General features: G+C 55.5%; 1 protein-coding gene across 1 annotated transcript in view; it reads right to left on the bottom strand.

The window, feature by feature from the left end:
• Positions 1–799: 799 nt before the first annotated feature.
• Positions 800–15,735, bottom strand: part of LOC116954687 (gamma-aminobutyric acid type B receptor subunit 2) — a 58,232-nt gene continuing 43,296 nt past the window's right edge. The window contains exons 4-10 of the mRNA XM_076063783.1: positions 14,171–14,272; positions 11,039–11,104; positions 9,265–9,546; positions 3,820–3,965; positions 3,336–3,473; positions 2,285–2,345; positions 800–1,065 (exon numbers count right to left, since the gene is read on the bottom strand). Of these exons, the coding sequence (XP_075919898.1) occupies positions 3,338–3,473; positions 3,820–3,965; positions 9,265–9,546; positions 11,039–11,104; positions 14,171–14,272 (732 nt within the window). The 3' untranslated portion in view covers positions 800–1,065; positions 2,285–2,345; positions 3,336–3,337. The remainder of the gene's footprint in view (positions 1,066–2,284; positions 2,346–3,335; positions 3,474–3,819; positions 3,966–9,264; positions 9,547–11,038; positions 11,105–14,170; positions 14,273–15,735) is intronic.

Below are 15,735 nucleotides of genomic sequence, written 5' to 3'. Positions count from 1 at the left end.
GTGAGTGTGTGAGTGTGTGTGTGAGTGTGTGTGTGAGTGTGTGTGAGTGAGTGTGTGTGAGTGCATGTGTGAGTGCGTGTGTGTGAGTGTGTGTGTGAGTGTGTGTGAGTGTGTGAGTGGTGTGTGTGAGTGTGTGTGAGTGTGTGTGAGTGTGTGAGTGTGTGAGTGTGTGTGAGTGTGTGAATGAGTGTGTGTGAGTGTGTGTGAGTGTGTGAGTGAGTGTGTGTGTGAGTGTGTGTGAGTGTGTGTGAGTGTGTGTGAGTGTGTGAGTGAGTGTGTGTGTGAGTGTGTGTGAGTGTGAGTGAGTGTGTGTGTGAGTGTGTGTGAGTGTGTGTGAGTGTGTGTGAGTGTGTGAGTGAGTGTGTGTGTGTGAGTGTGTGTGAGTGAGTGTGTGTGAGTGTTGGCGTGCGTGTGTGTGGGTGTGTGTGTGTGAGTGTGTGAGTGTGTGTGAGTGTGTGTGTGAGTGTGTGAGTGTGTGTGAGTGCGTGTGTGAGTGTGTGTGAGTGTGTGTGAGTGAGTGTGAGTGTGTGCGTGCGTGTGTGTGAGTGTGTGTGTGAGTGTGTGTGAGTGTGTGAGTGTGTGTGAGTGTGTGTGTGTGAGTGTGTGAGTGTGTGTGAGTGTGTGAGTGAGTGTGTGTGTGAGTGTGTGTGAGTGTGTGTGCGCGCGTGCTCGCCTGTTGCCGAGGTTCGCGGTTCGAATTCGGCGGGCTGCCCTGGTTAATAATGATGATGATACGGCGCACGGTTTGCTCCGCTCACGGAGGACGCTGAAGAGTCGAGAGACTCTTCGACGTTTCGCCGCCCCCCCCCCCCCCCCCCCCGCGAAATTCGTTGAGAAATAAAAAAAATAATCGTGACAACCGCGAGCCGCTCAATCTGGGGACCGCGCACGGCGACTCCTGGGAGTCCAGAGAGCGGGAACGCAACGCAACCAACGCAGGTTCCGTCGCTCCATCTCTGCGTGGGTGGGGACGAGTTGGCTCACCCTGGAAGCGCATCGTGTCGTTGGTGATGTCCAGGACATCCTCGACCGCGTAATACTCGCCCACCTTCACGTGGCGGCCCTCTGCACATACATCGTCGTCATCGTCGTCATCATCATCACCATCATCACCGCCATCGTCACAATCATCATCACTATCGTCACCAACACCACCATCGTCACCATCGTCATCAAAACCACCATCGTCACCAACATCAGCATCGCCATCGTCATCACCGCCATCGTCACAATCATCATCACTATCGTCACCAACACCACCATCGTCACCATCGTCATCAAAACCACCATCGTCACCAACATCAGCATCGCCATCGTCATCACCACCATCGTCACCTTGACCAGCATCACCATCGTCATCATCAGCGTCACACATCGCCGAATTCACCTCCTTGCCCTCTATGCACATCATCACCCACATCATCAACATCATCATCATCATTAGCATCATCACCATCGCCATCACCACCATCACCACCATTAACTTCACAAGCATCATCACCATCATCATCACCACCACCACCACCATCTCGATGAGACAGCGACCTTTCTGAACAACAGTGATCACGGGTCGCGTGCGTGTGGGAGAGAAAGAGAGCGAGAGAGGGCCGCTTCAGAGAGACTTGCGTCTTACATTTGAAAAGTGACCCCCTCCCCCCCACCCCCTCCACAGTGGCAGCTGTCCCTGTGTGGCAAAAGGTGACCTGGGGGTCTGCACGCGAAGTCAGTAAGGGGGCGATGATTGCTATGGGGCACGGCCTAGGGCACCCACCACCCTGGCAGCCGTCCCTGTGCGTTCGTATGCAGGTAGTAGCTGGCGACGATCATTGCACGCGCAAAGTGCTTGGCACAAATGAACCCCGACGATGCCTTGCTGATATCGTCAAGGAAGAATAATCCATCGTCACGTGAACTCCGGTCATCCTCGCAGCGGCAGCAGCGGCGGATTTTTGGATGCGAGCATCATCGCGCGGCGCTTTCGGATGCGCTTCTGCGGCCGTCTGGAACGCTCTTCCCTTCCGATATTAGGAAGCCGCTGGGAGCTCTGCACCGTCAACTCATCGTGTACACCGACAAACTCGCTTCTTTAGAACTGCTTTCTGTCGCCTTCAGTTTGTGGTCCTTCCCCCCGTGCACTTCCAATCAGCACGGTTGGCTACGTACAGTGCGAAAGAAGTTCAGCATACATACAGCATGCATGCATGCATACAATATACATACAACATACATACATTGGCGGTGCGATTTTCGAATGTTTGGGACGGATGTCACATCGACGACTCACCTTGGAACTGCGTGAACTCTATGGTACCCAAACGCTCCCCGTTGCGGAACACGACCTGGCCCTGGTGGGTGTGGAGGGGGAGGGGGCGGGGGGGGGGGGGTTGGTGGATCACACAGAGATCGTGGTGTGCAGTAGACAATGAGAGTCAGGGCAGTGTGTGACCTGTTCAAGGCAGTGGAGCAAGCTGGTTAATGAGAGCGCTCTCCCGCCGTCCACCACTCTCTTTCTCCCCCTATTGGCATCCTCTCTCCACTCTCTCTCTCTCTGCACTCTCTGCACTCTCCACTCTCTCCACTCTCTCCACTCTCTCCACTCTCTCTCTCTGCACTCTCTCTCCACTCTCTGCTCTCTCCACTCTCTGCTCTCTCTCTGCACTCTCTCTCCACTTGCTCTCTCCACTCTCTGCTCTCTCCACTCTCTCTCTCTGCTCTCTCCACTCTCTGCTCTCTCTCTCTCTGCTCTCTCCACTCTCTCCACTCTCTGCTCTCTCTCTGCTCTCTCTCCACTCTCTCCACTCTCTGCTCTCTCTGCTCTCTCTCCACTCTCTCTCTGCACTCTCTCTGCTCTCTCTCTCTGCACTCTCTCCACTCTCTGCACTCTCTCTCTACTCTCTCTGCTCTCTCTGCTCTCTACTCTCTCTAACCCTCGTCCTGGATGTATTTTCATTCGTGCAACATTCATGAGAAGAGCTGCATTAGGGAGGTGCGGGGGAGGGGGATGGGGAGACCCAGGGAGTGGAGACGCGGGGAGGGGGGAAACGGGGAGGGGGAAGCAGGGAGGGGAGACCCAGGGAGGGGGGAAGCGGGGAGGGGGGACACGGGTAGGGGAGAAGTGGGGAGGGGGGAGGGGAGACGCGGGGAGGGGGGTGGGGAGACCCAGGGAGGGGGAAGCGGGGAGGGGGAAGAGGGGAGGGGGGAAGCGGGGAGGGGGGAGGGGGGAAGCGGGGAGGGGAGACCTGGGAAGGGGGGAGGGGAGACGCGGGGAGGGGGGAAGCGGGGAGGGGGGAGGGGAGACGCGTGCTGCTGCCTTCTCTATGTGCGAGGGCGCTCACCGTTACGCCGTAGAGCTCGTTTCGTTCATGGCGTTCAGCAGCTTTTGCCCGAACTTCAGCTCGCTGTGGTTGCGGTTGGGGTTATGGTTGTTGTTGTTGTTGCGGCCTGACGGCTGTTGCTGGTGACCTCGTCCCTGCCTGGGGGGAGAATGGCATCAAGGCTCCGTGAGAACCTCTGCTCGCGAGTCCGTCCGCCCGTCGACCCGGCGACCCGAGTTCGATTCCCCGCTCACGGCCACCAACAACGATTAACGACGATCTGGACCAGCCGCGAGTCACCAGAAGGTCGATTCCATACTCAAATGAGCACTTGGCGCAGGCGTGTAAACGTCAGTTCACTGGGAGAGACAAAGGCGGCCGGGTTTGTTCTTGGCCCCCGGCCGTACCGGACGGTCACACGCGCCACTTGCTCCCACCCCCCCACTCCCCGCCCGGACAGTCCGTGAGGGGCTACCTGGGGGACTTGTGCCTTAGTGCGAGTCACCTGCGCTGCGCGGGGGCCCCCAGGGCCTTCTGCATGGCGCGTGCGATCACCCACACGCCGTCGTACGCGTAGCCATGGAACTTGCTGTAGGGCTCCCCCAGCATCCGCCTGTGGTCCTCGTAGGCCTTGAAGTACTGCTGGGGGGTCTGGTGGTGGGGGCGGGGGGGGGGGCGGTGGGGGGTGGAGGGGGGGGCATGGTGGGGCGCGCAGAGAGGGCGGTCATGCGTGAGTACATTTGCCACACAAAGACAAAGATCCCCCGTGTAGCCTCTAATAGACTGTTGGGGCAAGTGCTGTTAGCGAGCAGCACCTATGAGGGCTGCTCCCCAGTGGCGATGTTCACACACCACGCCAGGTACTCATTTGAGGCTGAGTCGACCTAGGAGAGGCCCAGGACCGGTTCAGATAATCGTCACCGGTGTTGGCCGTGAGCCGGAATCGAACCCGGGTCGCCAGGTTCTTAGCACAAAGCGCTAACCGCTACACTTCTGCTCCCCACACACCTGTACGCACAGAACAACAACAGCCGCCATTCGCCACTAAGTGGCGGTGACGTTACCACGACGCTTGTGCCAGGCTATGTGCACCTTCAGGCCACGTGAAGTGTCGAAAGCTCACTGGCAGGAGGTCACGGGGCAGACCCAGATGCCAGAGGTCGACGAGTCCACTCAGCTCCACGTCCTCCTGTACCACTTCACTCCATCTCTTCTCTAGCCCGTGCCGCGCCCGCTTAGCCCCCTCAATCCGGCCAAACAAAAGCTGTTTCGGCATGCGGTGGCTGGGCATGCGGGCTACATGACCCAGCCATCGCAGCCTTGCCTGCCGGAGGAGCTCACCGATGGGACCTTGCCCAGATCTTTCAAGGATTTGGGAGCTCCTCACACAATCCAGTCTGGTTAAACTCAGGATGGATCGTAGGCACGCCAGCCTAAATGTTTCAAACCGGCGAAGATGTTCCATTAGGGGGGTCCACGTTTCGCAAGCGTAGAGAAGGGAGGGAATGACCGTGGCCGAGAAGACCTGAAGCTTAGTGCGGAGCGACAGACCAGGTAGCTTCCACACAGCGTTACGCAACCGATGAAAAGATATTGCCGCTCGACTGATTCGGAGTGAGACCTCTGCTGTTAAACTGGAGCCAGTCATAAGCACACTGCCCAGGTATGGGACACTCTCCACTCTCTCCACAACTGCCCCATCACCGATTGGGAGTTGTGGGGGTGGAGTGTCCGATGGTACAAAATACCCAGGCAGGTGCTTAGTTTTGGTGGGGCTGATGGTAAGGCCCCATCTCTTAGTGGCACGCTCCAGTCTCAGCAGCAGCGTCTCCAACTCCTCCTCTGACTGAGCAGCTATTACCAAATCATCAGCATACATAACGTGGTTGAGCAATAGGGAGCCATCCCTTGACCGCACCCGGGCATCGATTAGCCTCCCATTATATCTGTACCATATGGAGATTCCCCCGGTACAGCTATTGAAGGCTTCACGAACTAGGTGGTCAAAATAGATGTTAAATAATGTGGGAGCCAGAGGACATCCCTGTCGCACCCCAAGGTGTACAGGGAATGGCTCTGACTCCCGGCCACGTAGTTTTACCCGGGCCCGCTCACCATCATGAAGGTCCTTAATGATCGTGAGCAGAGGGTCAGGTACTCCAAAAGCACGAAGAACGACCCAGAGCCCAGGCCTACTGATGGTATCATAGGCCTTGACCAGGTCAATAAAGCAGAGATGTAGGTCTTGTTGGAATTCCCTACACCTCTGCTGTAGCAGACGGACAGAAAATATGGCATCTGTGCAGGACCGCCCTTTCCTGAAACCGCATTGGGGCTCCGCAAGCCTCTCCTCAGCGTGCCTGGCAAGGCGATGCTGAATAATCCTTGCCAGGACCTTTCCCGGCACACTGAGGAGTGAGATGCCCCTGTAGTTGTTACAGTCTGTGCGGTCCCCCTTCTTAAAAAGGGGTACCACCAGGGCATCCTTCCAATCCTGCGGAACCCGTCCAGTGGTCCAGACTGTTGTTATGATGTCATATAGGGCAGTCTGTGCACAAACGCCACCCTCCCTCAGCATTTCGCTTGGGAGATCATCTCTGCCCGCTGCCTTTCCTGGTCTCAGACTCCGGATCGCCTTCAATACTTCCTCAGCAGATGGCACCTCAGCCAGCCACTCACAGGGGGTGACTTCTTCCAATATTTGAGGCACCGCAGCCTCAGCAGGGTCATCCTCACTTTGTGCCACGATGTTTTCCTGGCTGAGGGATTTTCCCTCCCCCAGGACCTCACAGAAATGCTCAGCAAATCTGCGAACCTGTTCCTGGGGGTCGGAGATTGGATCACCGTTTTTTCCCCTAATGATGGTAATAGGTGTGGCGCTGCAGGTTACTTTTTTGATGGAGTTAAATAGAGATTTGTGATCACGGGCCACTGAGGCAGACTCCATCTCCTCAGCAACCCGCGACCACCACCCATCCTTGCAGCGCCTCACGGCTCTCCGAACCTCCGAGCGAAGGCTGCGGTTGATGGAGTTAAATAGAGATTTGTGATCACGGGCCACTGAGGCAGACTCCATCTCCTCAGCAACCCGCGACCACCACCCATCCTTGCAGCGCCTCACGGCTCTCCGAACCTCCGAGCGAAGGCTGCGGTAAGCCTCCTCATTCTCTGACGTGGGATTCTGTAGCCGATGACAGTGGGCCTGTCGCTTTTTCTCAACCATCCTGAACACTTCCTCTGTCAGCCAGGGTCTCTGGGGAGGTCTGGACCGCGTACCCAAAGCAGCCATTGCAGCTGCATGAGTCACAGTCCTAAACCTCGCCCATTTACCCTCGACATCAGGAGGAGTCAGGGACGATGCCAATCCCAGCCGCAAGCGATGATTAAATTCTCGCTTGCAACTTTCATCAGATAACTGAGACCAGGCCACTTTATGTTGGAATGGGGTCCTGGGTATACACCCACCACCGGAGTGGAAGAATGGCAGGCGCATCTTACAGATGACTAGTCGATGGTCAGAGGGCAGATCAGCTCCACGGTAGGTCCTGGTGTCAAGGACATGGGCTCGCATTCGCTGGTCCGTCACTATGTAGTCCAGCAGATGTTCTTTCTTGGACCCAGCATGCATCCATGATGTTGTGTGGATGCGCCGATACCGGAACAGCGTGTTGGTAATTACAAGCCCATGGGCTGCACAAAAATCTAGCAGCCTCCTACCGTTGTTATTGAGCTGATCTGGCCCGTGCCCTCCAATCACTCCAGACCAGGTGCCAGTATCATGACCAACTCGGGCATTGAAGTCACCCAACATGATGACTCTATCCCGAGGGGCCACTTTAGCCAGCACCTGTGACAGGAGGTCATAGAAGGTGTCTGACTCATCGGCTTTGCCTGCATCCCTCCACGGATGTTCATCTTCGGTGGGGGCATAAGTAACCACGACCACCATTCCTCGCCTCCGGTTGATGGGAAGGCGAGCCCAAAGTAGCCTGGGGCTTACAGCTTCCCACACCTCACCGCCACGCTCCCACGCCCCCTTCATTCTTTTGTTCAAAAGAAGACCCACACCCTGTTGTTTGGCAGTCTGCTGCCCCGAGTAGAGGACTGTCCACCCCTCATGGTGGCAGGAGCCAGAGCCGGTCCACCGGACCTCCTGAATGCCGCATAGATCCAGGCGGTACCGGTCCAGCTCCCGACAGAGGAGTGGCAGCCTCTCCTCCGCAGTGAGCGTTCGAACATTCCACGTGGCCACCCGTAGTGGCTTTTCGTTGTTTCTGGAGGAGCCCCGAGGGTAGATATTCAATCTCCTGGCTCCGCCAATTGGGGTTTGGCCAGGAGACGTCATAGACGCCTGGCCCCCCGGGGCCTCCGGCACAAGCTTATTAGTTACATATTTCAGTTTAATTCGTGGTTTCGTGGTAATTAATTGAAATTGGAGAGGTTACCAGCCCCTCGCACCCGTCCAGAGCCCCCGTTTAGCCCCTGTGGTGGACACATATACCATGAGGGGAGGAGCCAATCAAAATTGGATCTCCCCCCACAGCACTGTCCACAACAGAGTTGCCCGTCCGGCACCGCGAGGAGGTAGGGGGTTGTTTTGCACACACACACCTGTACACACACACACATCTGTACACACACACATACCTGTACACACACACACATCTGTACACACACACACACCTGTACACACACACACACACCTGTACACACACACCTGTACACACACACACACACCTGTACACACACACACCTGTACACACACACACACATACCTGTACACACACACACCTGTACACACACACACACATACCTGTACACACACACACACCTGTACACACACACCTGTACACACACACACACAACCTGTACACACACACAAAGACAAAGACCCCCCGTATAGCCTTAACAGACTGTAGGGGCAAGTGCTGTTAGCGAGCACCTATGAAGGCCGGAACGGTACACGAGGGGGTGGGTGGCCAGCACCACGCCCGACCGCCTTTGTCTCCCTAGTGGCGATATTTACACACCGCACCAGGTACTCATTTGAGGCTGAGTCGACCTAGGGGAGGCCCGGGACCGGTTCAGATAATCGTCACTGGTGTTGGCCGTGAGCGGGAATCGAACCCGGGTCGCCAGGTTCATAGCGCAGCACGCTAACCGCTACACTACCGCTCCCCACACACACACACACCTGTACACACACACACCTGTACACACACACACACACACCTGTACACACACACACCTGTACACACACACATACCTGTACACACACACACACCTGTACACACACACACACATACCTGTACACACACACACACACCTGTACACACACACACATACCTGTACACACACACACACACCTGTACACACACACACACCTGTACACACACACACACATACCTGTACACACACACACACACCTGTACACACACACACACCTGTACACACACACACACACCTGTACACACACACACCTGTACACACACACATACCTGTACACACACACACATACCTGTACACACACACACACACACACCTGTACACACACACCTGTACACACACACACACCTGTACACATACACACACACCTGTACACACACACACACACCTGTACACACACACACCTGTACACACACACCTGTACACACACACACACCTGTACACACACACACATACCTGTACACACACACACACCTGTACACACGCACACACACCTGTACACACACATACCTGTACACACGCACACACACCTGTACACACACATACCTGTACACACACGCACACCTGTACACACACACACACACCTGTACACACACACACATACCTGTACACACACACACACACACCTGTACACACACACACACACCTGTACACACATACCTGTACACACACACACACACCTGTACACACACACACACACACCTGTACACACACACGCACGCACCTGCCCGGAGATGGTCTGGATGGGTTTGGTCGCCAGTGGCACGAAGTCCACGGCCACGTAGCCCTCCATCGCGCTCATCATCTGGGCCTCGCTGCAAGGGCCCCCCGTGCGGCCCCCGCGGGAGGCCCTCGGCTCCCCGGGATCCCCGGGACCCCCGCGGCCCTCGGGTTTCCCCCCCCCGGGTGAAGCGGGGAGGCCCCCGGCGTGCGCCCACCAGCGCTCGCGGTACCAGCCCGGCACCACCCACTGGTACTTGCTGCCAAACATGGCCTCGCGGTGGGCCTGCCGAAGACACAGAGACAAAGGTCCCACCCCCGCCCCACCGTGTAGCCTCTGACAGACCGCTGGGGCAAGTGCTGCTTGGCGAGCACCCACGAGGGTCTGGCACGGCCAGCACCACGCCCGGTTGCACACCCGCGCCGTGGGCTCGTTTGTGGCTGAGTCGACCTAGGGGGAAGGTCCAGAACCGGTTCGAATATTTGCTGTCACTGCTATTGGCCGTGAGCGGGAGGCGAACTCGGGTCACTGGGTTCACGGTGGAGTGCGCTGACCGCTGTGTGACTTGATCGTTGTGTACAGATGCGCAATGAGACGCACAGACACAGAAACGCATTTAGACACACTCAGATACACAATCAGATGTACACAGATACACAATGAGATACACAGATACACAATGAGACACACTCAGATACACAATGAGACACACAGATACACAATGAGATACACAGATACACAATGAGATACACAGATACACAATGAAACATTCAGAAACACAGCTAGACACATACATACACAGCGAGACACACTCAGATACACAATGAGACACACAGATACACAATGAGATATACACAGATACACAATGAAACATTCAGAAACACAGCTAGACACACACACATACACAGCGAGACACACTCAGATACACAATGAGACACACTCAGATACACGAAGACACACTCAGATACACAACGAGCCACTCACAATTACAATGAGACACGCACAGATACACAACGAGACACACTCTGACACCCACTGAGATAAACACAGATACACCACCCCCTCACACAGAGACCCATAGACCCACACAGAGACCCATAGACTCACACAGAGACCCATAGACCCACACAGAGACCGATAGACTGGCACAGAGACCCATAGACTGGCACAGAGACCCATAGACTCACACAGAGACCCATAGACCCACACAGAGACCCATAGACTCACACAGAGACCCATAGACCCACACAGAGACCCATAGACTGGCACAGAGACCCATAGACTGGCACAGAGACCCATAGACCCACACAGAGACCCATAGACCCACACAGAGACCCATAGACCCACACAGAGACCCATAGACCCACACAGAGACCCATAGACCCACACAGAGACCCATAGACTCACACAGAGACCCATAGACTGGCACAGAGACCCATAGACCCACACAGAGACCCATAGACCCACACAGAGACCCATAGACCCACACAGAGACCCATAGACTCACACAGAGACCCATAAACTCACACAGAGACCCCCCCCCTAGACAATGAGACTAATCTACACGCCCATGTACATTGGACTCCCTCGGCACCGTACGTCGCCAACGGCGGTGATCGGGGGAGCAACGCGTGCAAAAAAATCTCCCAAATAATCCCGGGTCATGACCTCGTGCATAGCAGACGAGGGAGGCAACATCTCTGAGCCACCACGGCAACCCCACCCCCCCCCCCGCCCCCCCCCGCAGAGTCACGTGTGCATCGTGCACGCAACGTACGCAGCAGAAAACCTTGGCAGCCATCTCCTCGTCAAACTGACCCAGGATGATTCGCACGTCGGCGTCCTGGTGGGGGGGGGGGGGGGGGGGGTGGTGGGGGGGGGGTGGTGGGGGGCGGCAGAGATTGGGGGGGGGGGTGGCAGAGGTTCAGGGGGGTAGGGGCAGCAGAGATGGGGAGGGGGGCAGGGGGGAGGTACGCAGGGTACGAGGTGAGGACGTTTGCGCGATGCGTGGGACGCGGGCACGCCGGGAGAGGCGAGCGGCTCGGATCATCATAGATTGTGGTGTTGTTTGTTGTTGGTGCTGCTGCTGCATAACCGGTAACCGTTTGAAATAAGTCAATATCGTTTTTTGGAATTGGTTTTGTCAAACGTGTGCAGCAAGAGAGACGCGGAGGTGGGGGTAGTAAGCAACACCATAGACTCACAGAGACCCGTAGACTCACACAGAGACCCATAGACTCACACAGAGACTCATAGACTCACAGAGACCCGTAGACTCACACAGAGACCCATAGACTCACACAGAGACACATAGACTCACACAGAGACCCGTAGACTCAGAGACCCGTAGACTCACACAGAGACCCGTAGACTCACACAGAGACACATAGACTCACAGAGACCCGTAGACTCACACAGAGACACATAGACTCACACAGAGACCCATAGACTCACACAGAGACCCATAGACTCACACAGAGACCCATAGACTCACACAGAGACCCGTAGACTCACACAGAGACCCATAGACTTACACAGAGACCCATAGACTTACACAGAGACCCATAGACTCACACAGAGACCCATAGACTCACACAGAGACACATAGACTTACACAGAGACCCATAGACTCACACAGAGACCCATAGACTCACACAGAGACACATAGACTTACACAGAGACTCATAGACTCACACAGAGACCCATAGACTCACACAGAGACCCATAGACTCAGAGAGACCCGTAGACTCACACAGAGACCCATAGACTCACACAGAGACACATAGACTCACAGAGACCCGTAGACTCAGAGACCCATAGACTCACAGAGACCCATAGACTCACACAGAGACCCATAGACTCAGAGAGACCCGTAGACTCAGAGAGACCCGTAGACTCACACAGAGACTCATAGACTCACACAGAGACCCATAGACTCACATAGAGACCCATAGACTCACACAGCGACCCATAGACTCACATAGAGACCCATAGACTCACATAGAGACCCATAGACTCACACAGAGACCCATAGACTCAGAGACCCATAGACTCACACAGAGACCCATAGACTCAGAGAGACCCGTAGACTCACATAGAGACCCGTAGACTCACACAGAGACCCATAGACTCAGAGAGACCCGTAGACTCACACAGAGACACATAGACTCACAGAGACCCGTAGACTCACACAGAGACCCATAGACTCACACAGAGACACATAGACTCACACAGAGACACATAGACTCACACAGAGACCCATAGACTCACACAGAGACCCGTAGACTCACACAGAGACCCATAGACTCACAGAGACCCGTAGACTCACACAGAGACCCGTAGACTCACACAGAGACCCGTAGACTCACACAGAGACCCGTAGACTCACACAGAGACCCGTAGACTCACACAGACACCCGTAGACTCACACAGACACCCGTAGACTCACACAGAGACCCGTAGACTCACACAGAGACCCGTAGACTCACACAGAGACCCGTAGACTCACACAGAGACCCGTAGACTCACACAGAGACCCGTAGACTCACACAGAGACACATAGACTCACACAGAGACCAGTAGACTCACACAGAGACCCATAGACTCACACAGAGACCCATAGACTCACACAGAGACCCGTAGACTCACACAGAGACCCGTAGACTCACACAGAGACCCGTAGACTCACACAGAGACACATAGACTCACACAGAGACCCGTAGACTCACACAGAGACCCATAGACTCACACAGAGACACATAGACTCACACAGAGACCCACAGACTCACACAGAGCCCCCATAGACTCACACAGAGACCCGTAGACTCACACAGAGACCCGTAGACTCACACAGAGACCCACAGACTCACACAGAGACCCGGGGTCTACGGGAGGAACACTGCCACAGCGGTTTAGAGTCGTGGTAGTAACGATACAGGGATGGCAATCATCCAAAGGTGGCCACTTCAATTCTATCTCCCGGCGCGGCAGTTGAAACAATAGGGGGGGGGGCGTCTCTTAGCACCCCCTCCCCCTGTCCATCGACCCAGCGGCTCGAGGCGGCGGTGCAGCAGTGCGGATCCGAACGGCACGGTCCGCGTGCGGTGGGGTTAGCGTGTGGGTGATACCTTGACTGTGGTGGGGTTAGCGTGTGGGTGACACCTTGAGTGTGGTGGGGTTAGCGTGTGGGTGATACCTTGGGTGTGGTGGGGTTAGCGTGTGGGTGACACCTTGAGTGTGGTGGGGTTAGCGTGTGGGTGACACCTTGAGTGTGGTGGGGTTAGCGTGTGGGTGAAACCTTGGGTGTGGTGGGGTTAGTGTGTGGGTGACACCTTGAGTGTGGTGGGGTTAGCGTGTGGGTGACACCTTGAGTGTGGTGGGGTTAGCGTGTGGGTGAAACCTTGGGTGTGGTGGGGTTAGTGTGTGGGTGACACCTTGAGTGTGGTGTGGTTAGCGTGTGGGTGACACCTTGGGTGTGGTGGGGTTAGCGTGTGGGTGACAGCTTGGGTGTGGTGGGGTTAGCGTGTGGGTGACACCTTGGGTGTGGTGGGGTTAGCATGTGGGTGACAGCTTGGGTGTGGTGGGGTTAGCGTGTGGGTGACACCTTGGGTGTGGTGTGGTTAGCGTGTGGGTGACACCTTGAGTGTGCTGGGGTTAGCGTGTGGGTGACACCTTGAGTGTGGTGGGGTTAGCGTGTGGGTGACACCTTGGGTGTGGTGGGGTTAGCCTGTGGGTGACACCTTGGGTGTGGTGGGGTTAGCGTGTGGGTGACACCTTGAGTACGGTGGGGTTAGCGTGTGAGTGACACCTTGACTGCGGTGGGGTTAGCGTGTGGGTGACACCTTGAGTGTGGTGGGGTTAGCGTGTGGGTGACACCTTGGGTGTGGTGGGGTTAGCGTGTGGGTGACACCTTGAGTTTGCGCACGTTGGCGCAGGGGTCGTAGGAGAAGCTCTGCGCGTCCCGAAGGAGCACCCCGGCGCGCTCCAGCTCGCTCGTCATGTCGTTGTGCACCTGCACGGGGAGCCGGGAGCACACGGAGTGATGGTGTCAGTGTTGGGAGACAGTGGTAGAGGAGGACACGGGTGATGATGGTGGTGGTGGAGGTTGGGAGACAGTGGTATAGGAGGACACGGGGTGGTGGTGGTGGTGGTGGAAGTTGGGAGACAGTGGTAGAGGAGGACATGGGGTGATGATGGTGGTGGTGGTGGAAGTTGGGAGACAGTGGTAGAGGAGGACACGGGGTGATGGTGGTGGTGGTGGAGGTTGGGAGACAGTGGTATAGGAGGACACGGGGTGGTGGTGGTGGTGGAAGTTGGGAGACAGTGGTAGAGGAGGACACGGGGTGATGATGGTGGTGGTGTCAGTGTTGGGAGACAGTGGTAGAGGAGGACACGGAGTGGTGGTGGTGTTGGGAGACAGCGGTAGAGGAGGACACAGGGTGGTGGTGGTATCAGTGTTGGGAGACAGTGGTAGAGGAGGACACGGGGTGATGGTGGTGGTGGAGGTGGTTGGGTCAATGTGAGTGGTGTAGGGGGTTAAGGGCCAGAGGGTTTGGCAACCGAAGTGACAAATACAGCTAATTTCATTTCGGTCAATTCAGTAAACAAAATCTCCAGCGCCGCGATGCACGTAGGGGACACGAGACGTTGCTCCTCAATAAAACAACCCCAAAATCACAACAGTTATTTATACAGCAGGAGAAATCCTCTGAGCTGTAAAGCTCTTTTCTTCACGGATATTCCAGCATCACGAAGACGCAACAAACGCCCGGGACCCCCCCTCCCCCCTGGGTTTAGGGGTTCAGGTGACTGCGAGGAGCCAGGCAGAGCCCGTCGGGGCTTATAATGTTGCGGGCTTTCGTGGCGGCTGCAAGGGGCACGTGTCGGCCAAGACGCCACGTTGAAAGAGCATCTCGACGAGGGTCTCCTTGGGGGATGCTCGCCGCATCGCCGCCCCCTCCGCAACCGGGCGGGCAGGAGTTGGTCAGTGCCGGATGATCGGAGTAGCAAAAGTAGCTCCTACATATGTCGTAGTAGCTGCTACATATGTAGCAGCTACTACTACATAGTAACTACTACATATGTAGGTTCTACATATGTCGTAGTAGCTGCTACATATGTAGCAGTAGCTACTACTACATAGTAACTACTACATATGTAGCTCCTACATATGTAGTAGTAGCTGCTACATATGTAGCAGTAGCTACTACTACATAGTAGCTACTACTACATATGTAGCTCCTACATATGTAGTAGTAGCTGCTATATATGTAGCAGTAGCTACTACTACATAGTAGCTACTACTACATATGTAGGTTCTACATATGTAGTAGTAGCTGCTACATATGTAGCAGTAGCTACTACTACATATGTAGGTTCACATATGTAGTAGTAGCTGCTACATATGTAGCCGCTACTACTACATAGTAGCTACTATTACATATGTAGGTTCTACATATGTAGTAGTAGCTGATA

The sequence above is a fragment of the Petromyzon marinus genome, unplaced genomic scaffold (assembly GCF_048934315.1).
Source record: "Petromyzon marinus isolate PM22_M1 ecotype Great Lakes invasive population unplaced genomic scaffold, UKy_Petmar_22M1.pri1.0 PM_Scaffold_189, whole genome shotgun sequence".
Classification (NCBI taxonomy): domain Eukaryota; kingdom Metazoa; phylum Chordata; class Hyperoartia; order Petromyzontiformes; family Petromyzontidae; genus Petromyzon; species Petromyzon marinus.
Note: the sequence above shows the minus strand (reverse complement) of the source record. Positions and strands in the feature narration are given on the sequence as shown.